Source organism: Vipera berus (genome assembly GCF_964194415.1).
Source record: "Vipera berus genome assembly, chromosome: Z".
Lineage (NCBI taxonomy): Eukaryota > Metazoa > Chordata > Lepidosauria > Squamata > Viperidae > Vipera > Vipera berus.
Genome location: NC_138205.1, coordinates 18,325,731 through 18,353,467, shown reverse-complemented (window position 1 = coordinate 18,353,467; position 27,737 = coordinate 18,325,731). Strand labels below are relative to the sequence as shown.

General features: G+C 43.0%; 1 protein-coding gene across 1 annotated transcript; it reads left to right on the top strand.

Annotated features, from left to right (window-relative positions):
- Window positions 1-906: 906 nt before the first annotated feature.
- Window positions 907-26,068, top strand: LOC308677582 (cytohesin-2). Its single transcript, XM_081344121.1, has 12 exons — window positions 907-1,039; window positions 5,019-5,166; window positions 7,906-7,972; window positions 8,492-8,610; window positions 8,946-9,026; window positions 11,535-11,647; window positions 12,193-12,341; window positions 13,292-13,403; window positions 17,997-18,073; window positions 20,298-20,369; window positions 20,963-21,117; window positions 22,490-26,068. The coding sequence occupies exons 1-12, from the start codon at window positions 1,021-1,023 to the stop codon at window positions 22,575-22,577; spliced, it is 1,200 nt and encodes a 399-aa protein (XP_081200247.1). The 5' UTR covers window positions 907-1,020; the 3' UTR covers window positions 22,578-26,068.
- Window positions 26,069-27,737: the final 1,669 nt, after the last annotated feature.

Below are 27,737 nucleotides of genomic sequence, written 5' to 3'. Positions count from 1 at the left end.
GACTTGTGGACTTCAAGTCCCAGAATTCCCTAGCCAGCATATTCTGGGAGCCGAAGCGCACCCGTCTCAGTTGCTCAGGCTGAAAATCCCTGTCCTGTGCCGCATCTCCTGATGAGCAGGATTTATTTATTTATTTTTATTTTTATTTTTGCAGCCCATATACAGTAGTCAGTCTCGATTGGGTTGCTTACGCTTCACTCATCTTGATTGACAGTTATGCAATGAGGACAGGACTCATGTTAGTCGTTCGGTGTGCATAAACGTACAAAAGAGGCCGACCTCTAGATGAATATCATCTGTCTTTACTTGGACAGAGACAAAAGCCGCCCATTTATGAAAACTGCAAGTTAGAATAACTGGAAATGAAATTCAGGAGCAAAAAGTAGGAGTTGCTGCTGTTTGGATCGAAATCACGGAGTCCTCCTTTGGGCATCAGAGAAAAGAAATATCCGTTCACAATCAATTGAATAAAGGCTCTAATGCAGGGGTCTTCAAACTTGGCCCTTTTATGACTTGTGGACTTCAACTCCCAGAATTCCTCAGCCAGCATGCCTGGCTGAGGAATTCTGGGAGTTGAAGTCCACAAGTCATAAAAGGGCCAAGTTTGAAGACCCCTGCTCTAATGACTCTATATAATTCCTATATCTTCGTTGAAACGTGCCCAGGATAGACCGGCTCAAAGTACGTCGAGTACAAGGCCACAAAAAAAGGATCAGGTGGGCTAGTGTAAGATTTCATTGAACAACTGTCCTGTCAATATCATGCCGAGGATGCCTATTGGTTGCTACGAGTGTACATGTAATTTACGAGAACTTCCTTTCTATTGGTTCCTTCTCCTGGCTGTTAGGTGGCAGTTCGCGAGCTTTTTCTTTCCTATTGGCTACGCTTTTCGTTAGAGGCGTTCCTTTCAGTTTAGAACCCGGCTGCTGAAGGAGGGCATTGCTTGTTGAAGCCCCGAAGAAAGGAGACAAGAAGAAATTGGGGTTCCCCTTGGCCCTGTTTGGGGGCACTCTGGTCGTCATGGAGGACGGTATCTATGGTAAGGCTCCCTAAGACTCTTCCATTGGGAAGCTTAAAGAGGGGAGATAAATGGGCAGATAGTGCCATTACGAGACCCGCCCAATAACTACAATAGGAAAAACAGAGTGGGTGGACTGAGCCATTCAGTACCAGTTGCGTAGGGGGCGGGGCTGATCCTTACAAAGAGGGGTGAGGCTGGAGTAAACCATGGGAAAATAGAAGGGGAATGCCGGGTTAGGCCATTCCATAGTACAGAAAGGGGGAAATCGGCATTTTATTAATTTAATGATAGGTATCCGACGCATTCCATCCACTAAGATATACCATTACGTGAATCGGGCAAGGGGTGGTGGTGGGATTTTTAGGCTATACCATGACAGGAGGGAGGGTGGAATGTACCATTGTTTGTGACTTCCAATTAGATAAAATGGGATGGGTCTGTTTAAGCGGCTACCGAAAGAGATGGAGAAGGGTGAGAATTGGCAACCTATTGAGGAAATTGATGAGACTGCTCTAAAAAGCACCGTTATAATTTAAATGGGAAGCTGTACCATTCCTCGGAGGGAAGGGGCAATTTTTGATTGGATCCAACCATGCTGCGAGGGGAAGGGGTAGAGAATTGTCTCTTAATACTGTACATCATAGACACTCGTTCTGTTTATTTTTAACGTTACCCCTGCTAACAATATTACAAGTTATTAATATTATTTAATTCAAATGTGTGTCAGCTGCCAAGGGTTGCTTTAAAAAGTCTTGGTTAAAAACGCTCTCGGGCATAACTCGTTATAATAATTATTTTTATTAAGGTGAATTGGCTGTCCAGAATTGCCTTGAACTGTGGGATGAGTGGCATATAAACTTAATAAATAATAAAAATTTATATTATTTATGTGTTGGAATATTTCAGATTTTCATTGCCTCTGGGTTCCTTACATTTTCAATAAAATAAGAATTACTCAGAGGACTGTATGTGCATATGCAAGGCTGTCTTCATTATAAGTTCTTGTTCTGGGTGCGCCTCTGAGCTGACAGCTGGACATGCTAGACTAAAGGAAGTGGCTTTTGCATAGTTTTTTTATTATTTTATATCTCTTGAAGGGCATACCTGATTCTCTTCTCATCTCATTTCCTGCTTTTAACAACCCTGTGAAGTAGAGTATGTGAGTGTTAATGACTCAAAGGCAATGTCCAGAGATCAACATTTGGACCTGTGAACTTCAGTTTCTTGACAGCTTGGTTCCTCTTACGCACACGTTGTAAATGAATCTTGAATAACCACTTTAAAGCTTGCATCTGCTAAACAAGATTGGAATTGTTTTAAATTGGTCATAAGTCCTAGCTGGAAGGAGGACTTTGATGTAAACAACATGGATGATGAATAAAGTATACAACATTGAAGATTGGCATTGCATGGACTTGTCTAGCCCAAAGCAGAGAGATACAAGTGGATGCTAGGAAAAATTCCTCGTAGCAAGAGTGATTGGACAGTGAAACCAGTGCAAGGAGCTTCCCATTGGTGCATGAGTTCATACAATGGCTTAACCACCACCTGTTGCAGATGCTTTCATTTGGATCGGGTTATAGACCAGTATTTGTCAACCTCAGCAGCTACCATATAAGATGTGTGGACTTCACCTCCCCATTCTGGGAGATAAACTCCTCATATCTTAAAGTTGCTGAGATTGAGAAACACTAACATAGAAAGCTGAAGAGATAACTTTAAGGATACAGGCAAGCTTATTATATAAGCTAATAAGGTTGAAACATTCCTTAAGCTCTGGGAAGCAAGATGGTATTGGCAAGAGACTCAGGCAAGTTCTTCACTGATTTCACTGTATTTTAATTGTAATTGGGTTTTTAGTTCAAGGTTAGTGTAATCATTTTAATTGTTTTTAATTTTTGTAATTTGTTGTATTGTTTTTTAAAAACCTTGTGAACCGCCCTGAGTCCTACGGGAGAAGGGCGGTATATAAGTCTAATAATAAAAATAAGTAAATAAAAATTTCACTGGAATATAAGAGGGAGGAGAAGTAAAACACAGCAAAACTTGCAAGATTCTGTTGTTACAGCCTATCCCAATAAAATGTAGTTTTAGACTTCCTGTGAAATCTATGTCTTTTTTGTTAATAATTTAATTCAGGGTTTTAATAAGCATAGTAAAAATCAATACAAACCAAGCTAGAAGAAAAGGGAAAATAAAAGTTCAGAAGATGCAAGAAAAAGAAAAAAAAGAAGGCAACAAAGACAATAATTAAAAAGTAGCTTCCAGCCGTCACGTCAGGCATATGCTAATATACTGGCTATTCATCTTCTTTTAAACTTAAAAATAAAAACAAAAACTCATAGCCTAACTTTTATTAATATGTAATCAAGAAATCATCTTTTCAATCCAAGTTCAACAAAAAAAGTCCATTAGGACTTAATAGAAATATCAAACAAGCAGCTTATTTATCCCTGGTCAAATAGTCCAACTTTATATTCCTTCTTTGCTCTGCAATCTTGACCTTTAATCATTCCTGTGGCATATTGGATTTGATCATCACTTTTTAATATGTAAATGGAGTTTTCAAATCTTCCATTAACCTACTCTGAAAATACCATAAAGAGGCATTGTCCAGGATTTTTTGCCACAGCTGTTTCAGATCCAAAAAAAAATAGTCTTACATATTCCCACTTTGTTAATATCAGTTTTCTTGTTTTCCATGCCTTCAAACTCTATAATGTGTATGTCAAGTAAAGGTTTTTTTTTAAAAAAAGTTTCTCATCTTCTAAAGGTTTCTCCATTAAAACCTATCTTTTCTGAGGTATTAGTTATTAATATTTCAGTTCATGCTTCAAAAAGCTCTTTTAAGATAAGGTTATACCCGGCTTACCCATTTAAAGCCTTTTCTGCCTGGACTTTTTATTTATTAACATTTATATGGCCTCTCATCTCACAAAAGTGACTCTGGCCAGCTTACAACAAACTCCCTGTAGTGTTCATTAGTTTTGTTTAAGTCATTTCCTATGAGTATATTTATAGAGTTTTTCATTTCTTATAGCAAAAATAAACACTCTGGTCTCCCAATCCATTTAAAACTTTTCTTTTTTTTTGTTTTTTGCCAATTGTATATTATTTTAAATTCTCTGCTTAAAATTTCTTAAATCCAAAGACGAAAGTGAAACTCACCAGGTGGTCAAATTAAGGCTGCCATTTTGAAGGTCTCCAATATCCATGAAATGGTGAAATGAAAGTTTCTGAATGTGATTACAAAGTGAGTTTGATTGGCTTAATGTCTTTAGGAAAAATTCTGCTGCTACTGAGAGCAAAGATGTCATCTCTTTCGGCTCCTGGTGCTCAAACCCACGAGAGACCCCTATTTTATGGTCTTCTCATAAAGAGCTGTTGTGGCCAAACTCTGAAGCTCTCCTTCAGTGAGATTCGAAGAACCAATCTACACCCCCTCCACAGTCAACCATGACTGAAGAAGCCCTGTGGAATCTGAAACAGATCTGGTCTACCTTGAAGAGCTGATATTATCTGAGTAGGAAGTTGGACTTAATACACATATTGGTAGTCCTAGATTTACAACCATAATGGATCCTGCCCATTGTGGTCTCAAGTTGTGACGACAGTCATAAACCAGTCATCATGCGACCGGCCCAATTTTACAACTGTTTTGTGTGTGTGTGTGTGTGTGTGTGTGTGTGTGTGAAAATGAGAAGTAAATGCCGATTTTCAGCAAAACATCATAAATCGGAATCATGTGACTGGGGGTGGGAGAGAACCAGCCATTGGAACGGAATCATAAGTACCTTTTCTGGGGAGGTCTGTTGGAACTTTGAGCAATTGCTAAGCAGCTGCTGTTTGTCTATGTCTCCTCCTGATTATGTGACACTGTCACAAGTTCCTGAAATGGAGGCATGATTGGAAAAGACACCTCTGGCTTTCTCTGATGGTTCAAAGTGACAAAGAGGAGTATGTTTTCTTCAAGTCTGCTTCCTTCCTTCCATTGCAGTGCCTCCAGATCTGACACCAGAGGAGAGGCTAGAGTTGGAGAACATCCGGCGACGGAAGCAGGAGCTCCTGGTGGAAATCCAACGCTTGAGAGATGAACTCAGCGAAGCCATGAATGAGGTGGAGGGGCTGGAGGCCAATGAGGGAAGGTGAGGGATTCCTTCTCTCTAGAGAAGATTGTCTAAGGCAGGGGTGTCAAACTCAATTTCATTGAGGGCCGCATCAGCATTACGGTTGCCCTCAGGGGGCCGGGTGGGTATGGCCAGGGTGGGCGTGGCCTACTGGGTGGGCGTGGCTAGAGTGCGTATGGCCTACTGGGTGGGCGTGGCCAGCTCTACATCATTGGCATCAAGGGTGCCTATGGGGGCCTGGGCAGGAGTGGGACAGATCTGAGGGTCTCTGGCAGAAGGAGGGTCTCTGGGCCAGGGCCAAGGCAGTGGAGGCCATTCCCTCACTGTTTCCAGGATGGCTTCACGGGCCACATGAAACCACTTCGTGGGCCGGATCCGGCCCCCGGGCCTTTTGTTTGACATGTCTGGTCTAAGGCACAGGTTCTCGGCCTTGGGAACTTTAAGGCACATGGACCTCAACTCCCAGAATTCCCCAGCCATCCATACTAGAATTCTGAATGTTAAAGTCCACCCATTGCCAAGATTGGGATTCCTTGGTCTAAGGACTGCTTTCCTAGCAAGACACCATGATTTCAAGAGGGGTTTTTCCAAGACTGTTCTAGTCTTCTCTGAACATATGAGTCACTTAGTCATCTCAAGATATGCCAGTTCTAATTATCCGCTGTTTCCTTGACTTCTTGAGATTTTCATTCAATGTGTGATACAAATAATGCGGCTTCCATTGGCACTAAAAGTGTTTTTGAAATCTCTAAAATTTGGGTGCCTTTAATTTTTTTTTTAAAGATACCCCTCATTATTGAGCAACAGTTTTCTATAACTTATCACTACAGGTATTTTTTTCTTAGCAACCACAACTGGGACCAGCAACTCACTTGTTAAGTGAAGTGGTTGCAGAATGAAACACAACTGTGCTTGCAATCTTACTTCAACTTGCCTTTCCTTTACAGACCTGCAAAGGTCGCAAATATGAGGATTGGTCATAAAACTTACTTTTTAATCACTTTTGTAACTGGGAATAGTCACTGTATGAGGCTGTTGCTAAATGAGGACTATCTGTATCTGAAGAGGTGTTCTGCTCTTATTTTGGAGATAGAAGGAATGCCTCTGTAAAGAGGGTGCCTGTTAGTATTTGTGCGAGCACAGTTGAAACTCAGTGAAAATACTGCTTGCTTCAGCTATATAGTGTGTACTCATGCACAGTTTTAACTGATGAAAGTTGGTCAGTCTTATCAAAATCCACATGTCAATGGCAAAAACGTTATTTTATTGGGTTGCGGCCTTAATTGAAGGAAATACTAGGCTGAACCTCTTCCCTTGCCTTTGGGGAAACCATATTTTTCCTCTGTTGTGGATTGGGGAGCTGAATTAAGTATATTCTTCATAGCTACTTATAGGATATTATGAGAACAAAGGGGTATTGTGAGGTAGCATCATTCTTGAGAAAGAGGAAAAAAATAAATAAACGGTTGCCAGAAAGGATCTATTTCTTTCAAACAGCAGGACCCCAGAATCTATATCATATGGAGAGGGTATATCCTTGTATCGTGCAGATCCAGCCTTTTCCTTTCAAATAATGTGTTTTTATTTGCATCTGAACAAGTTAGGATTTGGTTGCCTATGCCCATTACCGTTTAAAATCTACCTTTTAAGTATGTCCTTCCCATTTATATTATCTTTCCAGCTGCTACGCACGGTAAAGTGTATATTTTAAATGAACAAAAGACAAAATGCTATATAAAGAAAGATAGCGAGAGCATGCTTAGCATCCACTGAAGCCGGTAGCGTTCACAGGTAGTCCTGGGTTTTTACCACCACTCATTCAGTGTTTGAAGTTACGGTGGTGGCAGTGTGTCTACGGTTCCTGAAATTATGGCTGTTGAAGCGCCCCCTGTGGTCACACATCGAAATTTGGGCATTTGGCAGCTTAGCATACTTATGACCACAGGGGTACCTTAACTTTCTACCTGCCTACCTCCTCCTTATTTCTGCCCTTTTGGATGCCCTGCACAGTAGCGTTCCTCGGCCTTCGGCAGTCTCACCCAGCAGCCACCTCTAGGTCAGTTCCAGCACTGCTGCCGCCATCGCCACCACCACCAAGGAATGCTACCTTAAGCTCCACGCTACGGCCAGGCACTACAGCGCAAAGCCCTCCCATCAGCCCTGTCGTGACCTACATTATCTTCTTCCTTCCGCTGCTGACGAGTTGTGCCCAGCCTTGATTTATGCGAGGCAGCTTCTGGCCATGCCAGGCCTTCTTTCCAAGGCCAAGCACACCTTTCTCTAAATTTTGTGTGTCCGTCTTGCAGTTTCTTCAGAAGGCCGGAGTTGGGGGGCTGAAATAGAGGCCCAGGAGTGGCTGGCTGAGGCTGCTGCTGCACCACCACTTCCACCACCTCTTGAGGGGTGTCATTGTGCAGGGTGGCCAATAGAAGATATGCAGGTGGGGAGACTTATAGAGGAGGTGGCCCCATACCTTCCAAGACTTGGGGCTGGGTGGGGGGGCAACTGATCTGGGAATGGTTTGAATCAAACGGGTCCTCGTCTTAACAACCAGCCGGATTTGGTTAAAGGTGACAACAGAGCCTGCCGGTCATATGATGTCATGCTTTATGACAGCATCACTTAGTGATGGAAATTCTGTTCCCAATTACTATCATTAACCGAGGACTGTGTGTGTATTCAAAAGCCTAAATGAGCTTTAAATGTTGCAGTCCCTTTCTGTTAAGAGTCAAAGATGTGATTCTTTGTCTTGGACAGTAAAACTCTGCAGAGAAATCGGAAGATGGGGATGGGCCGTAAGAAATTCAACATGGATCCCAAAAAAGTGAGTGAGTGAAGGGTTTGCATGTTATGACATCTAAAGATTTGTCCAAGGGAAAACAAATGTTTCCTGATGACACAATTGCTTGGAATGAGAAATCATGATTAGTTTTTTTTCCCCAGGCCTCCTTGGGACAGAATTACATGATTGAAGGGTGGGAAACCCATTTGAAGTACCTAGAGAGCTAGTTTGGTCTAATGCTTAGGCATCGGGCTAGAAAGCAGGAGACTGAGTTCAAGTCTTGCCTTAGCCGTGAAAGCTAGCTAAATGACTTTGGGCCAGTCATTCTCTCTCAGATGAACCACCCCACAGGGTTGTTGTGAAAATAGGAGAATGAAGGTCTGTTGGATGTGTTTGCCACCTTGAGTTATTTTTGTACAACTCATGAAGGTGGGATGGATGGATGAATAGATAAATAAACTGACTGACTAACCTAGCTGAGATTTCTGAATTAAAAATATTTTGAGGGTGGGAACGTACGTGTGTCTGCTGTACAGTTGTTGACTTAATTGCCTTTTCCAGGGAATACAATTCCTGGTGGAAAATGAACTTCTGCGCTCCACACCTGAGGATATTGCTCGCTTCCTCTACAAAGGGGAAGGCCTCAACAAGACAGCCATTGGGGACTACCTTGGCGAGAGGTGAGCAAGAATGGGAAAGATGCAAGGAGCAAATGAGAGCGTGAGAAAGATGCCGCCGTTGATAACACAGTGCAGATTAAACTACAGTAGAGAGCTTCCTGGGACACTGGGAAAGAGCACAGATACTGAAGTGCGATAGATTAAATTTATTCAGAAAGGAGGGGTCTTGCCAGTGAGGAAAGACCAAATCTTGAGTGTTTTAGAGTGAATTCTAAGCAGATTGAAGAGGTCATGAGGGAAGAAAAGAGGGTAAACATTTCAGTGATTGGGATGGTAAGAATAACTGCCTTCAAAGGGGCAGGATTAACCCAAGCTCTCTTAATCTTTTTATTCAGGGAGGAGTTTAATATTGGTGTCCTCCATGCCTTTGTTGATTTGCATGAATTTACTGACCTCAACCTAGTGCAAGCGCTCAGGTGAGTCTGGAAATCTTCAGCCATCTACTATATTAGAGTCCTCATTAGCTCCAGTAGTTTTCCAACCAATTGGCTGCAGTACTTCTCGTTCCTGTGCTGAGGGGTGAAAGTTAAGAGCAAGAATTTACCGTTTTTCCTGCTAAAGAGAAAGCAGAGCTTGCCTGAAGCCACCTCTTCTGTTGTTGCCTTACCCAACTCGGAGCCCTCTGGATCAGTGGTCCCCAACCTTTCTGGCTCCGTGGACTGACGCCGGCGGCAGCAGGGGCAGGAGATGGTTTTGTGCGTACGCCCGTTTGCTTGTGCAAATGGAGCTTCACACGCTCACCTGCCAGTTGAGCGGCCCAGTTCCCAATGGGCCGCAGATCAGTACCGGTCCATAGACTTGGAGTTGGGGGATCCCTGTTCTAGATCACGGGTGTCAAAACGTGCCACATCACATGACGTGTTGCGATGTATCACGACTCTTTTTACATTGCCGGCAATGGGGTGGGCCCGGCTTCGGTATGATGAAACCGGCCTGCAGGCCAGCAGTTGGACACACCCCTGATCTAGATGAAAGAGCATCAATTCCCACAGTCCTTCCTTTAATTTTGTAAGAGGAAAAATGCCATCCTTTGCCATTTGTCTCATTTATTCTACTGAATCAAGATTTGTTCTTGGTTTCTCTACATCACTATACCCCATTTCTTAACTATCTCATGATGTGTTCCTGTATAGATGGGTGGGGATCTTTGGCCTTCCATATTTTCTTAAACTGTCAGCTGCATAGTGCTGTGTTTGTTATACGTGGACCAGTTGTAGGTTATGTGTCCTAGGTAAAAAGGATGATGATGATAATGCATAAGGCCAAGCTCTATAAATGCATAGAAAGCTAGAACTGAGAAGACAGCAACATGCCGTCTCTGCAAAGAAGCTGAAGAAATAGTGGAACATCTAATTAGCTGCAGCAAGAGCATCACACAGACTAACTACAGACAGCAGCACGACAGTGTAGCAACGGTGATGCATGGGAATTTCTGCAAGAAATACCACTTGCCTATAAGCAAGAATTGATGGGACCACAAAACATACAAAGTAATAGAAAATGAAGAAGCTAAAGTGCTCTGCTCCTGCCCGAGCAGGGGGTTGGGCTAGATGACCTCCAAGGTCCCTTCCAACTTTATTATTATTATTATTATTATTATTATTATTATTATTATTATTATTATTATTAATAATAATAATAATAATAATAATAATAATAATAATAATAATAATAATAATAATAATAATAATAATTACTTTGGAGTTCAAACAAACAACCATCTGCCACAAACTTAACAATTGTAATCCCCCAAACCTAACAATTGTTGAGAAAAGAAAGAAGTCTAGGTAATGGACATTTGAAACAGCTGAAAACAACAGAAGAGAAAGAACTGGAGAAAATCTTAAAATTCTAAGACTTGCAATTAGAATTAGAACAACTGTGGCAAAAGAAAATCAAGCTAGCACCCGTAGTGATAGGGTGCCTGGGTGCAATCCGAAAACATCTGAACAGTAGCTTTGATATCATCAGACAATAGCATCTGCCTCTCCCAGATCCTTGGGAAGGATTCGATAGGTGGATAAAAATGTCAAATCCAGTCTGAACATCTGGCTAACTGCAACGAATCATAACAATTTATTAAATGCATGCGTCACCCAACATATAAAAAGCTTATGGTTGTTAAAATATATAAAAACGAAGGACAATAGAAAACCAAACATACAAAAACAGCGAAGGAAGGAAGGAGTCAACCTCTCTGAATGAAGAATGCATTGCCTAAATTTGAATTTGTTTTTTAAACATGCAATATTTGTGCTTCTAGATGAATTTAGAGATACTGGGGGAAAATTAGAGTGGTCTCTCACATTGAGGAGCACGTCAGTCTTTGCTAGATATAGGGAGTGCTGGAAATCAAATGCAAAGTAATGAAAGAGGATAGAAAGACACAGGATGCAAAATATCCCAGGTACGGAATCAATTTGTATAACGAGATCTGTAGGATCCCTAGTTTTTCAAAATAAAGAATACATATAATACAGGTAGTCCTCGACTTACAACCACAATTAAGCCCAAAACCTCTTGTGTAAGACAGTTGTTAAGTGAGTTTGCCCCATTTTATGACCTTTCTTGCCACACTTGGTGAAGTGAATCACTGCAGCTGTTAAATTAGTAACGCGGTCATTAAGTGAATCTAATTTTCCCATTGACTTTGCAAAAGGTGATCGCACGACCCCGGGACGCTACAACCGTCATAAATACAAGCCAGTTGCCAAGCCTCCAAATTTCAATCATGTGACCAGGGGGATGCTACAAAGATCGCAGTTGTCAGGAATGGTCATAAGTCATTTTTTTTTTTCCAGAGCTGTTGTAACTTTCAGTGCTCACTAAATGAATGGCTGTAAATTGAGGACTACCTGTATTTCAGAGTAGGCAAATGAAAACTTCCCCTGTGTCTGCATTCATGGCCTCCCGTTCCTCTGCAGGCAGTTCCTGTGGAGTTTTCGGTTACCAGGAGAAGCCCAGAAAATTGATCGTATGATGGAAGCCTTTGCTCAGCGGTACTGTCTTTGCAACCCAGGGGTCTTTCAGTCTACAGGTACAGCATTTCTTGAGAAAGAGAAGGGGGGGCTCTTTAAGTTGTGAACCACATTCTCTCGGTTAACGAAGAACGTGGGCAGTATTTGAATCAGACTCTGAATACCGAGTAGCAGGACGTTCCTGCCATTTTATTTCCCTGTGAGTTCACTGGTATTTGCGTGCGGAGCATATTCTTCCTCCGATGGGCTGAGACGACTTTTACAAGGCGGTTGTCTAGGCTGCGGCTCTTCTTTCTGTCTCCCCATGGCCGCATTGTAATCTAGAGTAGCCTGAAATGGTCCCGTCTAAAGACTCTGACCTCTTCTGTAATAAGGTACCCACGACGTTCAGAGCCACCCCAAAGACGCAAGAGTCGCAAAACGACGAGCTGCGCTTCTGTAACTTAACGTTCCCTCCATCATTTTTCCTCTAGCAGTGATTTAATTCTCTAACGAGAACTGAACAAGCAGAAAATCCTGTGCGTTACATCTACTCCGATGCGCAGAAGCAAGCTCTGAAACGCTGATTTGAGTTCTTCCGTTTGGTTTCCCCTTCCTTCCCCAGATACGTGTTACGTCCTCTCCTTCGCGGTCATCATGCTAAACACCAGCCTTCACAACCCCAACGTCCGAGACAAGCCCACCGTCGAGAGGTTCATCACCATGAACCGCGGCATCAATGACGGGGGCGACTTGCCAGAGGAGTTGCTGCGGGTGAGGAGTTCTAGCAAAGTGAATTCAAGGCCCTTTTTTTTTTTGCCTACGTGATTCTCGTTTGAAGGCTAGTGGGAGGGAGGAAAGAAACCACCTTTTTCCGTTGTGCTTTTTTTTTTACCATTGTAAACGTTCTTTGCGCAGTTCTGAGATGCTTTTACGTAGGGTTTCCCAGGCTTCACAACTTTTTAAGACCCGTGGACTTCAATTCCCAGAATTCCCCAGCTAGCCATACTGGTTGGGGAATTGTAGGGGTTGAAGTCCACACATCTTAAAAGTTGCCAAGGTTGGGGCTCCCCTTTTCTCATACTTTGTTTTAACGTAATGCTGTTACTGCAACTGCAGATACTCCTATGTTCATTTTAAATGTTTTGCTCTTGTTTGTAAGTGCGTTTTCTCTATTACAGGTAGTCCTCAACTTACAAACGTTCATTTAGTGACCATTCAAAGTTACAACAGCATTGGAGTGGAGGGGGGAAATGACTGTTTTTCACACGACCATTGAAGCATCCCCTTGGTCACATGATCAAAATTCAGATACTGGGGCAGCCGGTTCATATTTATGACGGTTGCAGTGTCTCGGGGTCATGTGATCCGCTTTTGCGACCTCCTGACAAGCAAAGGCAATGGGGAAGCCAGATGCACTTAACATTACTAACTTACCGTCTGCAATAATTCACTTAAAACAACAGCGGCAAGAAAGGCCATAAAATGGGGCAAACTTCACTTAACAAACGTTTTCGTTAGCAACGTAAATGTTGGGCTCAATCTGCGAGTGTTTGTCAGTGTCGAGGACTACCTGTATTTTTTTAATCCACTCCATTGCATAGTCCACCAAGCATGGTCACTGTGCCCTGGAAATTCAAACAGGCGTACCTTTTTTTTCTTGCCAAGTTGGAAAGGAATATAATTCCTGCCTATAATTCCTCTCCTTCCTCCCCTCCCGCTAGAATCTGTACGACAGCATCCGTAATGAGCCTTTCAAGATCCCAGAGGATGATGGGAACGACTTGACCCACACATTTTTTAACCCCGATCGCGAGGGCTGGCTCCTCAAGCTGGGTGAGAGGCGCGCGCCCCCTGTTTCCCCTTAAACACTATGGCCTTTTCTCCCCTTCCCCGCTACCCTTCCCCCTGCCCTCCCCCACCACCCCACCCCATGATCTTTGCACGTCTCTGCACTCTCCTCTCTTCCCTCCCACCTGTTGTGTCATTTAAAGCATGACCTCTCTCTTCATCAGATCAAAGGGATCCTCCTGAAATCCACCCTGATGTCCCTCCCTTTCCCATAAACCAGAGATAAAACCCATGGGGATCCATTCAATTGCAGAGATCTCCCTTTTTCTCCCCACCTCCCACTTGAGGTGGATCTTCTCTGACAGATGATGAGAGGGGTCTGCTGGGATTTTTTTGTGAATTGCCTTTTAAAAGCAGGCAAGTTAATTGAAAACACAGCGTCAGGCCACCGAAAGCCGTATCTCTGGCGTCTGATGTTTCACCGTTATTGCTGGTACCTTTTCAAACCTATTGGATGCATCTATAAGTTGGGGGGGGGGGAAGAGAGAGAGAGAGAGAGAGAGAGAGAGAGAGAGAGAGAGAGGGAGGGAGAGAGAGACAAGGAAGTTAAAACAATGGAATATTCCAGGCTTAAATTGGGATTCATAGTCAGATCATGCAGTCTTTACTTCTCCACATTATTTAGGGCAATTAGCAAAACTACTTACTATCAGTTTAACTTCTGTCGTAAAACAATTTCATTAGTGTAGATAACAACCCACATTGTAGAATAATTCTCTACTCTCGGACTACTTTGTAGACAAAGAATTCCTCCTTGGATAAGGAGCTTTATGATGTCATTGCTAGCTTGAAGCAAAATGGAATAGTACTCTTGACCAGAGTGGGGCACAAAATAGGTAAGCTTCAGGACCCTGAGGGAAGCTTCCTATCCATCCAAAGTAGGCCAGGTGCAGTATAAGGTCCAAAGCAGACAAGGCCACAAATGTAAACTCAGATCCAGCCAGAAGAAATCCAAAGCAGCATCATAGAGTCAAAAATGTTATAATCCTTGGGATCAGCTATTTTAAGTGATTGGCTAAGCTGGTAATGTGGTCTAAGAGGTCCTTGGGAAACTCAACTTTCAGTCTTCCTTGGAAACACATGATGACAAGATGGGACTCTGGACACTTGAGTCCTGATTCCCTACCAGGAGATTGAGGTAGAATAGTACAGGTACTCCTTGACTTACAACTTGTTTGTTTTAACAATCATTTGACGTTACAACGGCACTATAAAAAGTGACTTACAGAGAGTTCTTGCATTTATGACTATTGTGTCCCCATGGTCATGTGTGCCCAAGATCATGTGATCCAATTTTGGGTGCTTGGCAACCCACATGCATTTATGACGGTTGCAGCATCCCAAGTTCATGTGATCGCCATTTCTGACCTTCCCAGCCAGCTTCTGACAAGCAAAGTCAAGGGGGAAGCCAGATTCACTTCATGATTCACTTAACAACAAAATGGTCATCAACCTAGTCACAACTGACTTAATGACTGTATCACTTAACGACAGAAGTTCCAGATCCAATTGTGGTTGTAAGTCGAGGACTTATCTGTAGCAGTGTTTTATTTTGCTCGGAGCAGAGAACAAGTTAAGGGATTAAAAGCATAACAACCGGAGGCTCTTTCACAATTGCTGGTCGAGAGAAACCACTTTTAAGTTCTACCACCAAGGATGTGGCTGTTTCCTATCGCATCACCTTTTCCTGTGCTTTGGTGTTTGATAGAGCATCAGTAGAATGTAGTGTTTGCTGTAGGTAAAGTATTATTGCAGGCCTTCTGCTGTCAAACTGACATAGCAGGACAGATGGACAGTAAAGAGGAGAGGAAGGATTGTGCGGCCCAAACATTGTATGTTCAAGGTGGAGGAAACGAGAAAAGAAGCAATATTTAGGCAACGGGGGGGGGGGCGGGAATAGAAGCTAGCCTAGTCACTTTCCTCAGAGGAGTTAAATGGACAAAGCGAATTAATTTTGAAGAGCTGTGCTTGGAATCCAAATTCCTGGCTTGACCAAGACGCAACTTGCTGGACAGCCCTGGGTGACTTAGTACATCTGTCTATACAAATGAGCGATTAGCAAACTATGGTTGCAATCATTTTTTGCCTCCCTGTAGAGGCCGTTAATGTGGCAAAGCTGATTGCATTGTGGTTTGCAAATGTTGCCTAAACTTCTAGAACAGGGGTGTCCATCCTTAGCAATCTTAAGACCTGTGTGCACTTCAGCTCCCAGAATTCGCCGGCCAGAGCTGAAGTGGGAGCTGAAAGTCCACAAGTCTTAAAAAGTTGCCAAGATTGGACTCTCCTGTTCTAGAGAGAGGGTTTCCTGTTGGAAAGGCCTTGTCATTTAGCAAAGTTGTGCCTGTCCCATTTATACCCATCCCCATAAAGTTTAAAACCTCCCTCCCTCGTGCCTGTCCCATTTTCCCATCCCATTGCTCCCAAATGCCTATGTCTGTGTTGGAGGATTTTTGATTTGACCATGTACTTTTACCTTATGTTGATGTAACTTGTTCTCCTTTCTCTCTCTTCCTCTCTTTTTCTCTTCCTCTCTCTCTCTCTCTCTCTCTTTCTCACCCCCATTCTCTCTATCCTGACTCCCCTGGTCCCTGCCTTCTCTCTCTTTTGCTCCCTTCTTTCCCCACCACTGCTACCCTGCCCCCCACTCTCCTCCACCATCCCACGGCGCGGACTACATTTGTTCTACTGTCTGAATACTGCCCCCAAACCAGGAGGTAGGTGAGAGGAGGGGGCCTTGAGAGCTGTTTTGCCTGATGCATTTTGGACTGGAAGCAGGTCTGCGGTTGGGCTCTGGGGCACGGAGGGGGTGGGACATGTTGTGATATCGGTTGTGACATGAACGTGGAGGAGATGCAAGGAACTGGCGTTCTCTTCACCCCTGGAATGGGACATGTCTTGACGCAGGGGCAAGCATCCATTTTGTGTTGAGAGTTCTATCATTCCCCTCAGTGATCATTCATCTGTTTGGGACCCTTTGCTAACTGGAGGGTGGGACTGTAGCCCAAAAGCAGTGGGTGGGGGCACCCGTTCTCTCTTTTTTGACATACCCATCACCCTTCCCTTTCTGACACTTTCCCTTCTCTCTCAATCTGTTCTGTCCCTCCATCCCACCCCCCACCCCCATTGCAGCAAGCTACCAGGTAATAGACACAGCTGTTGACACAGGTCTGAATTGATGATGCTTACAGCTTTAGGACAGGGCTGCATACAATGAGGCTGTGGTGCCACTGGAAGGGAAGGACAAAAAAAATAACATTAATGGATCGAGAGGCTGAGCAAGTTTTGTGGGGCGGGTGAGAAAATGTCATCTCCCCAAGGCGATGTAGGTGTTTTCGTGAGGCATGTAGGTAGGCTGTGAATTGTCCACAATCTACATGTCATAAATAGTCCCATCTGTCTTAATGTGATGGGGGGAGAGAGAGAGAGAGAGAATGTGGCTGCCACCGAGCACAGATTCTTGTATTTTATAATATTCGTGCAGACGTCGAGGATGCAACTTCTGTTGAGAGGCAACACGTTATGAATGTCAGCCTTCAAGTTGTCCTTATTTTCCCAGAAGTATCTGCCTGGCAATTGTCGGAAGCAGCAGTTACATGGATTTTTGGGGTGTTCTGAAGTTCCTCAAAAGAGCATTTTGACATCTCAGCTTTGTCCATTTCCGCACAAGAAACCATATGCTCTTTGAATTGAACTTAATTGGGGAATGCAAAAAAAAAAAAGTTAAAATCCTTATCCAGTGATAAGCCAGATTTGCACCCATGCATATGGACAGATTAGCTTTGCCTCAAGCTGGGAATGGCTGTTGGCTTTGCAACCAATCTGAACTACTTATATCTTGCTTCAAGCCTAGAGCAATTGCTTGCTCAAAACCCTGCTTTTTCTGAAAATGTAGGTTGAGTTCAGAAGAAGCAAGTGCTTATGCAAAAGCTGTTTTCTCTCTGAAGTTGAGAACTTTGTTCAGAGAGGCTAGACGTTTCTCCCAGACTCCTCCACAGGGGCCTCGTTTAAAGCAGATTTGCTTGCAAGACACAGCTATGCTTTGCTGGACCAGCTTGTCTCAAGTCAGCAGCAGTATATTTGCTTTTTAAAGTTTCAATTTATGCTCAGTTATAACCCTGATATTTAGTTGCTAAAACACTTGTCAAAATTGACAATAAATTAAATCTACTCCCACTATTATAAGCTTCAGGACAGCCTTACAAATCTCGGCATAAGAAGGATCTTGAATTTTATCCATTCTCACGTTTACATTTAAAAACAAAAAAGGAGACATTAAATTGGAAGCCCTCAATGCTCATATAATAAATCCATTGTTGGAAAAGGTACTATTTTGAGAACTCCCAGAATCCTATCCAGCTGTGTTTCATTACTTTGACTCAGTTTTATGTTCTTTTTGTCTTGTTCTTCCTCCTTTTATTTTCCCCTCATGTGTCTTATGTTGTTTTCTGAAATCTTTGTTGCATTGGCTTTGTTCATAAGCATGGCTTCCTGCCCCAAAATATGAAGGTAGAGAAAGTTTTGCGAGTGAAACAAACATAGATGTAAAATGTGAACGGATTCCCCTTCTTTTTTTTCCAGGAGGACGGGTGAAGACCTGGAAGCGACGCTGGTTCATCTTGACTGACAACTGCCTCTATTACTTTGAATACACCACAGTTAGTACAGTTTCCCTCTCCCACCCAACCTGCACTCCCCCTATTAGCAAGTGGGAATCTTAAAAAGAGTCCTAGGGTTTGCAATTCAGGGAATCAAATGGCCCAGTTGGGCAGGAAGGATTGTGACCACAGGATGGTAGTCCAGAAACAGTGTCCCACTCGGAGCAGAGAAGCTGCTCAAGAAATGTGTTCTGTTCCAGCCTACTACCGGCCCTGCAGAAAAGGCAGGGACAACCCCTTTACAAAAGGCAAAAGGCTGGAAGTAAGCCCGCCAAATTTATTTACACAAAATAGATCCAAAACAGAGCAAACTGAGCAAAACAAAATACGAACCAATAAAACAGGAGCTATTCAAACGGTTGCCTTCAGCAAACCAGCCCTCCCACACATTCCCCTTTTAAACAGTTCAAGGCGTGGCTTCTCTCTGCCTCCTTCCGAGGTGCCCCATTGCCTTCCTCTGTTTACTCCTGATTGACTGCCTCCTGCGTCGGGCGTCCTTGAACAGGGCCAGCTGTGGGTCATCTTCATCCACGCTGTCAGGCTCACACAGCTGGGTCTGCATAGTAACCAGATGGGAGGGGCCTGGCTGAGGGCTCTGCGAAGCCTCAGAACTGTCTTCTGCAGGCTCTCCAAACCCCTCCTCCTCCTCCTCCTCCTCTGAATCGTCCGACCCAACTGCCGAACCCACAGGCTGACCCTGAATCACAACAAAATGTTAACTTTTTGCAAGAAGTATGTAGGCAGAGAGAGGGCAGGATACAACTGCTCCCGCCATGGTTTTTTTATGGCTGCAACCAAAATCACCTGTGACTCAACTGCAGAGCACCAGTGCTATTCCAAGTCCTGCAGCCTAGTGCTATAATAGATGATGAGTACGTGATGAGAAGCTAGGCAGAGACGGCCACCTAGTCTGTCATAACTGGTGAAGAACTGGTTTCTTTGGGTTAAGACTCTAATCCTGTGGTGGCGAACCTATGGCACGTGTGCCCAACGGTGGCACACAGAGCCCTCTCTTTCTGGGCACGTGCGCCATCGCCCCAGTCCTAGGCCTTCAGCTGGGTTTTATAAAACCTTTTCGCTTTAGGCCTCTGCTGCCGTGTGCAAAAAAAAGGTTCAATCAATCAATCCATTTCAACTTCTCACAGAAAAAAAATCTCACAAAGTTGGAATTGATTGAACTTTTTAGTCCCACCCAGTCTACCGTTACCACCACAGCCACGCCCACCCAATGGGTCACGCCCACCCGACACCCGACAATACATAAATGGGTTTTGGATTGCAGTTTGGGCACTTAATCTCTGAAAGGTTCGCCATCACTGGTCTAATCTGCTTTATGAAATCTGTATCATCTGAAGCCATTAGATAATTCTGGCGAGATCAAATCTGGGTCGGTCACCAGGACCAGCGATTTATTCTTCCGAGCTTTTGGACTTGCACTGGAGCCCATCTTCCGGAAGTTTCTCTCTTCTGAAATATGTGCTTTGGGCTGTTTTGTGAGTCGTATTTATGTGGTGCCTTCCTACTGGCTGATTGGTGTGTTGATGGCTGGCAATTGGCTGTCGTTTCCTTGTGCTGCGAAACCCTCGGCTCCTAAGTACTTGATAAGCTGGTGGTAAATCAGCACTCCTGTTAACTGACAAGGGGCCCGTTTCCCAGGCTTCAGTCACTTCCCTGGCTAACCCGCCAGTCATAGGAACACATCACATAAATATGATTTGCAAAATAGGCCAAAAGACATATTCCAGTAGACAGGAGTTCCCGGAGGATGGGCTCCAGCGTGAATCTGAAAGCTCAGAAAAGTAAATCTCTGGCTCCGGTGATCAACTCGGATTCGATCTTGCAACCTTATCTTGGGACACGTATATTTGCCTTCATTTGTGAGATAATGATTATTTTCGCCCTGGTTTTTTACTTTCGCAACTGCCTTGTGAGGGAGTTCCAGCTGAGAAATAATGAATCATCTAGTGAGTTTCATGGGGAAGCACAGCCTTCCTCAAATGTGTGTGTTCCAGACACACTGGGAATACAGCTCTGAGAATCTCCAGTTAGATATTAGCTGATGGTTAAAAATTCTTGGAGCTGTAATCCCAAATTGGGGAGGCTAATTAAGCTTTGCCCTCGAAAAGATTTTCTTGGAACAGGTGCTTTTGAGAGTCCTAAGTCTTACCTACCCAGATTATTGGGCCTATTCTGTTTCATTCATATTTTTAAAATCCATTTTTAGGATAAAGAGCCAAGAGGCATCATCCCATTGGAAAACCTAAGCATTCGGGAAGTAGAAGACCCACGGAAACCAGTAAGTGGTGCTGCGTTATGATTGCTTACAGCAGGGGTCCCCAACCTTGGCAACTTTAAGACTTGTGGACTTCAACTCCAGCTGGCTGAGGAATTCTGGGAGTTGAAGTCCACAAGCCTTAAAAGTTGTCAAGGTTGAGGACCTCTGGCTTACAGCATTGCTAAAGTGGCAGCTTGCTGAATGAGATTTTTGGCTGGCTAGACTTTGCAGAAAAAATTGTATATTTCACTTTTCTTCTGTTTGCCGGCCTCGGACCAACACTCCACAAGTAAAGCTTGGGCAGGCAAGCAAATAAAGCAAACCTTGAAGACACTGGATGGGCAGAGAGTTAGCAAAACCTTTTTTAAAAAGTTCTAGGAGAGATCTCTTCATTTACCTCTGTTCCATGTGGTTCAGAGGGTTCACAACCAAGCTCAGAGAGCATCGAGGTCTCCGCAGTTCAGCCCTGAAGTACAAGTACTTGTCTTCCTGCTCAAGACATCTCTGTACCCCCAAATCAGCTAGAAGGCATTTTCACAAACCGTTTGCAAATGACTGGCCTTTTAAAGGCTTTCTTCTCTTCCTTTCATCACTCTTTTGTTTCATTTTTGTAGAATTGTTTTGAACTCTACATTCCCAATAACAAGGGCCAGCTCATCAAAGCCTGTAAGACTGAGGCAGATGGACGTGTGGTTGAGGGGAATCATATGGTCTACCGCATCTCGGCGCCTACACAGGAAGAAAAAGACGAGTGGATTAAATCCATCAAGTGAGAATTAAGACATTATTTCTTTTTCAGGATTCTTGATTCCCAGCTCTAGCTCCTGATATTCCACTTTGAATTTCAAGACTTTTTTTTTTTTAAATTCCATTTATATCCCGCCCTTCTCCGAAGACTCAGGGCGGCTTACAAGCTTAGCAGTAGCCTTCATTCTATGTACAGGTGAAACTCGAAAAATTAGAATATCGTGCAAAATTTCATTTATTTCAGTAATGCAACTTAAAAGGGGAAACTCAGTGTCCTAACCCACTGAGCCACTGCGTCATGCAAAGATACTATTAAATTAGAAAGATTTCTTCTTTCCGGGAAACCTTTGGTTACATAATTCAGAAATGAAGAAACTAATAGAATATTCTTAATATAGTCCTTAGAGATTTTGGAGCTAGAAAAAGAGGAAGAAAAACCTGATTTGGTAATGCTAGAAGTGGTTCAATTATGTAAAGTATTGTGGGGGAAGTTCTAATCTTTCCACAGGCATTAAGAATAGGAACAGTCCAAAGAGGCTTTTATGCATTTTAATAAAGGCAAAATGTTTCATTCAACATTCTGAATAGCACATAAATTCATAGTAGAATTCTTGGAAAAACTAGAGCTAATAAGGCAAAAATTTAATGTCGTAGAAGTACGGCTTCTCTGCTGTAGCATAGAGAGGTGGGTAGGTGGGTAATGCAACGTCTGCAATCAAAATATTATAGCCCATGAAGCTTAGATATGTCCGGTTTGCTTCCTTTAAAAATAACTTAGTAAGTTACCTATTGTAATCCTTAGTCAAAACTCTCTCACCTTAATCTGTTGATCTGAGGCTGCATTTCCTCATTGCAGTGCATATAGCAAGCTTCCCTAAAGAGCACACTGTTTGTTGTGACTTAACATGTCAACAAATATGTATAACTATATACTTTACTTCCTTTCCTTCCTCTCCCTTCTTCATTTCCTTGTTAAGAGCATGTTTAGGCCACTTATTTGGTCCAGTTTAGTTGAAGGGTTAGTCGGCGTAGGTGTATAACACAATGGGTGGAGCTCATAGAGTTAAATTGAGCTAAAAAAAATATGTTATGGGAGCCCAACCACTATCTTAACCTGTTCTGCAAAGCAAAGGCATAATATGGCATAATTTCAGATCATAGCTTGCCCTGTGAACACAGAAGTTCTCTTGACATCAAACTAATCTTGGAATGTGGTGTGTTATATAAAAGCGACCATTATATTAATGGCTAAGCAGGATTTGGAGTTTGTACTTCCAGATCTACCCACCAGCTACGCTGCTCGAGGTTTAAGTGGGGATGGAGGGGAACACAGCCCCTTTCCCTCTTTTGTACCTGGCTCCTTAATGCTCCATATCACACTTTTTTTCCCGCAGGGCTGCTGTAAGCGTGGATCCTTTTTACGAGATGTTGGCTGCCCGCAAGAAACGGATCTCAGTGAAGCAGAAACAGGAGCAGGCATGAGGTGGGGATTAACTAGTTCCCATCCTTTCCCCTCTCTGTACATCCTCCTGTATCATCTCTCGGATCTTCTGACAAGCCCACCTGGGTTGAACTCCATGAAACCAACCATTCCTATCGTGGGTCCACCACGCTACTTGGCCACTCTTAATGGCATGCCAGCATCCCACTGCCTCCACTCACTCATCTCCCCAGAGCTTCCTCTAGCCCTGTGGGGGTTTGCCAGTGGGACTTGAGCTTGGGAACTGCCAAAGTGCGGCAACTTCAGGGAATGGATGCATCCTTTTGTGTTTTGAGGCAGCTTCTCCTCCAGACTGAATTAACCTTCAGCCTTCGTCAGACAGAATCAGATGGCTTCGAAGCCTCTCGGTTAACCCCACCCCACCTTGACTAGGGGGGCAACCAACTTTGGTCATGGTATAAAGGAGCATTTCCTACTTTGACTGGACTTCTTCGTTCTGCTTCCCAACATAACAGCTGGTCTGCATGTCTGAGAAGAAGAAGAAGAAATGGGGGGAAAAAAACCTTCAGACTATTGGCAATTTAGAACATGGGGAAGCCCTTGTTTTCCCTCATCGGCTACAGAAAAACCGCACCTAGGCCAAGCACGTCAGGGAATAAGCTAGCATGTCTTTTGAACTGCTAGTTTTCTGTGTTTCAGGATCACTCAAGTCATTTAATCTCCCCAAACTGCTTCCTGATGCCGATAAATCACAGGAGCATTTCTGACATGCTTTTCTCTATAGGATGTCCCTTCGAGTTTGTTGCCAAACCAGCCGCTGAAAGCATTATCCTGGGTCTGGCACAGTTAAATGTTTATTATGTACTCTCCATTATCTGGGCTTCACGAATGGAAGTAAACACACCAACAGCCAGCTGGGGGCCAGAGAGCCAGACAACTAAAGTATACACACTGACATAATTTTGAACACTAATTGTTGCCTCCAGCAGGAATAACTGACACACGTTTGTAACTGACAGCTCATAATTCTTCATTGTTAGGCCCAGAAATCGTGGTTTACAAACTTCCTTGACTGCCAAGCAACAACTGATTCTTTCCCCTCAGCTACTTATGAAGTCATTAGATCATTGCCTGTACCACTAATTCTCCCTGCCCTTTCCTGCCTCAAGTGTAGCAGCAACATATGTGAGGCTTCCTTCTGTAGTTAATTCAATACATTTTTAGTGGCTTACAAAGGAATTCAAATGAGAACACTGCCACTGTCATGTTATAACGTGATCATTAGGACACTCCCTAACTGGGCGATGACAGTTCTGTTTCCAGTAGAACTGCAACAAGAATTGCCTCTCCTTTCTGCATTGTCTTGTCCAGAATCAGTTTTTTTTTAAAAAAACAATTCTGGAAACCGTTTTCTTCAGATGCCAATAAGTCATTATGCTATCAGGATGGTTAAAAGACTCTCTCCCATTTTTCCAGAACTCATTGATACTTGCACATTCAGGTTATAAGATCAGAGAACAGTAAAGAAGGAAGAGAGAATGACCTTACGAATTGGAAGAAGAATTAGCCTCTGTAACTCCCTTTTTGGGTTGGGTGTTAAGAAGTGCAAAGAAAAGGTAGTCCTCAATTTATGACCAGTCTTAGCAACCAAAATTCTGACAGATCCCTCCCCCAGATTTGAAGTTCCAACAGCTGGGGAACCCCACCTCACCCTGCAGTCATGTGATTACATTTTGGGTGTTTGGCAGCCATCTTGCATTTATGGCCATTTTCAGCTTCTCGTGGTTACGTGACTGAAATTTATCAAGGTGGTTTCTCCCCTCCCCCCCCCCCCCCCAGAAACTGGCATTTCTGATTTCTGGCAAAAGAAAAAAAATGCCCATTGCAGAGGCCACCAAAAATGTCATGAATTCAGGTGGCAAAATGTATGACCTTAATTCCAGGCTCAGTTATGGTCAAGGCTACCTGTAGTTCTTGTGTTAACACCTTTCCCTTTTCCCACCCTCTTTTAAGATTTTAAGAAGTTTGCTCTTCCCAGTGATGGCCTCACCTCACTGGCCAAGCCTCCCGAGGCCGTCTCCTACTCCAGGCAGTGAGATATTGTACCTCCTCACCTTGCAGCTCAGAGCTACAAATCTAGTCTTCCACCACTGCTTTTCCTCAGGTCGTCCCTTGAGTGTATCACCCCTTGGGGTCTGAAGGCTTTTTCAAACCCCGAGTTGAGCTTTCTAAGTCGCCAAAGCACTTTGTGGCACCTCTCAGGCCTTTGCGAAGGAGTAGAGCAAAGTCCTCAGGAGCCACAAAAGTCTCTGGCTCAATATTGTAATACCTTCGTCCTCCTGCATTTCAGCCTGATCGGCATCCCCTGCCTCTCAAAAGAGCCAGACCAACTGCAGCCGGTTCAAATCCTCTTGGATTTAAACACAAAGCATCTTCCCCCAAGTTAGAAAGACTGTGATCAGAATAAGGGGTTGTGCTTTATTCCGTTTAGAAGAAAAGCATGAGGGGGAAAAAAAGTTAAAGGCAGCCAGTGAAAAGAAAGGGATTGATATTATTTCTCAATCTCTATACGGACAGGTGAAAATAAATACCAGAAAATCCAGGATACTCCTAATGCAGCATTTTCCATCACAACCCTTTAAGCAGTTCTCTCAAAGCTGACCCATCTGCTTTATGCCTGCTAAAACCTATCCTGGGAAACCCCTTAAATCCCTAATCCTAAAGGCTGGCTGGGGGATTCTGGGAGTTGGAAGTCCACAGATGTTATAAAGTTGCCAAGGTTGGACAGCCCAGCCCTAACCCTTGCCTCCTTTTCAATCTTAAATTTAATTTGCCTTCCCAAAGTGGCTATCCTTTCCCCTTTTTAACTAAGGTTAAATTCTATTTCAGATCCAAATGTGTAACATACATATTTTTATACATGCGAGAGTTTCAGAAGAGGAAGGTTAAAATTGTTAATCTTGTAGCTGGCAAGGAGGGAAGAGATTGCCTTTTTTCCAGCTGTGTGTCATGACCAAAACTATTTCTCCTGAGCTATGATTTGTGTAGAAATGGGAGGCAGGGGAAATCTCCCTTTATTTGTTTGAAGGATCAGTTTTTACCAAGACACTGTTTACTTACTTAATAATGATCAATTCCCTCCCACCCCCCTTCCTGGACACACTTTCCACCCTCAATATTGCCCTTGGTTTTTTGACCTGCCTTCTGATTTTATATCTCTGGAAAAGCATCTTTGTACATTGGGACTGATTATTACTTGTTCTTCAGCAATACAAATAGTCCTCTTCTCCATTACTCTTCACTGCGGATTTAAATGTCTTGTAGGAAGGAGATATAACAATCCCCCCTCCCTCCTTGCTCCCGAAGACAAAAAGAGAAAGACGGGCATTTTTCGTTTCAAGAAACTATTATGATATTTCCTTTGATGGTGATGTTTTTGACTTATTTGTTTTTAAAGGAAATGTTAGCTGTTATTTAAAAAATTAATGTATACATCTCTGGATGATATGTAAACACCACGAACTTACCTATGTCTCGGCTGATTCGTCGTTCTGTTGTTATATTTTATTGAGGACCTAAGATGGCCAAAGGGGAGAAACGAGTTTTGAACTCACGAACGTTTGCCTTCTCTTAGACATCCTTTTTTACTTAGGAAAGGGGAAAAAGCAACTCCGCTTAAGACCCAGCATCTGAAAAATACCAGAGATGGATAGGAATGTATAAAATACAACCTTTCAGGCAAGCAGGGGTGTGGGTGAGGTGTTTCGTCTACCAGAGGCTTACCAGAAGCCAGGTTAGATCTCAGCATTGGATTCGGGGTCACCAAGGAATCCTTCTTGAGGCTATTAATGCAGTGCTGATCTTGCACATCCGTCTCACTGCCAAGGGACCAGATGTAATACAGTAAATACCATTGCTAATAAGATTTAAACAGGCGAGTGACCTACCTGAGGAACAAACCCCCTTTTCTCCCTAAATAAATGCTGACTTTTCTTCTTCTGACATTGAACATTTCCTGGCATTCGGCAAATGCGGCTATGAGGGCTGCTAATTTATTTTACTTTTATTTATACCCCACCTTTATTATTTTTATAAATAACTCCAGGTGGCGAATATACTCTTCCCTCCTCCAATTTTCCTATTAATAGCAGTTAATACTATTAATAGCCTATATCTTACTCTGCTCTATGCCCGGGAGACTTGATTACAGGAAATCTGAAGTTTTATGCGTTGTGTCAGCAAATATTTCATTGGGTATATTCACCTTCGTTCAGTGGTCTCACCTGATGGGAGATAAAGCATGTTATTTAATATCAGTAGCTCTGATGAGATTACGGCTGTGGTTTTATTGATCTTGCATAGGGAAGAAACAGACTTTCTTAAGTAAAAACTATTTCTAGATGAGACACCCATGTGCTGTAAGAGACATCTGCGTAGCTGAGATAAATCATGTTAGAACAAGTTCCTTTTAAAATGATACTTGGAGGGTTTTTTTTAAAAGGATTTAAAAACTTAAACCTATCTCCTACTTAGTTGAATGTAAATTAAACATATTTAATTGATTTATTTGTTAGCAGTCAATAGCATGAAGTTACATATAAAAGTTTACACAATCCAGCCATTGATTAAATCAGACTTCATATCTGAAATCTAAAAGAATGGTCTCCAGATCAAGATTAAAAATGTGTATGGTAAAATGGTTAATTTTTTTTATTACTGCTTTTGTTCTAAATTCACAGTGGATCATTAAGGAAAGGTGGCATCTTAGGTTTCTCACTATCCAATCTCCAATTTGGTGCCCTCCAGAAAACCTGGGAATGGAACTACAACTCCCAGAATTCCAAGTAGACAATGCTCTGAGGATCACAATCGTAAATCCACATCATCTTTAACTACTAGACCATGAGCTTATTCTCCTAAAAATAGGCTCTGTTTTGCGGGCATGTGGAATGTGCTTTTGAAGGAATACTAGGGTAGTTATAAATAGAACAAAGACACATGGAGAAGTATTGTAGTTTGTTTGGCAAGTTTATTGCATCTGGTTGCTATAAGAAAATTCAAGACAATTAAAATTATGCATCCCTGTCCTTGAATAAAATAACTACATTCTCTCAAAGTGAGGCAGGGCACCTGTTATTTGTAAGCAAAATCTACACTGGAGTTCTAGGCTAAAAAGATTGTTTGCTTCTGCACATCTGTAT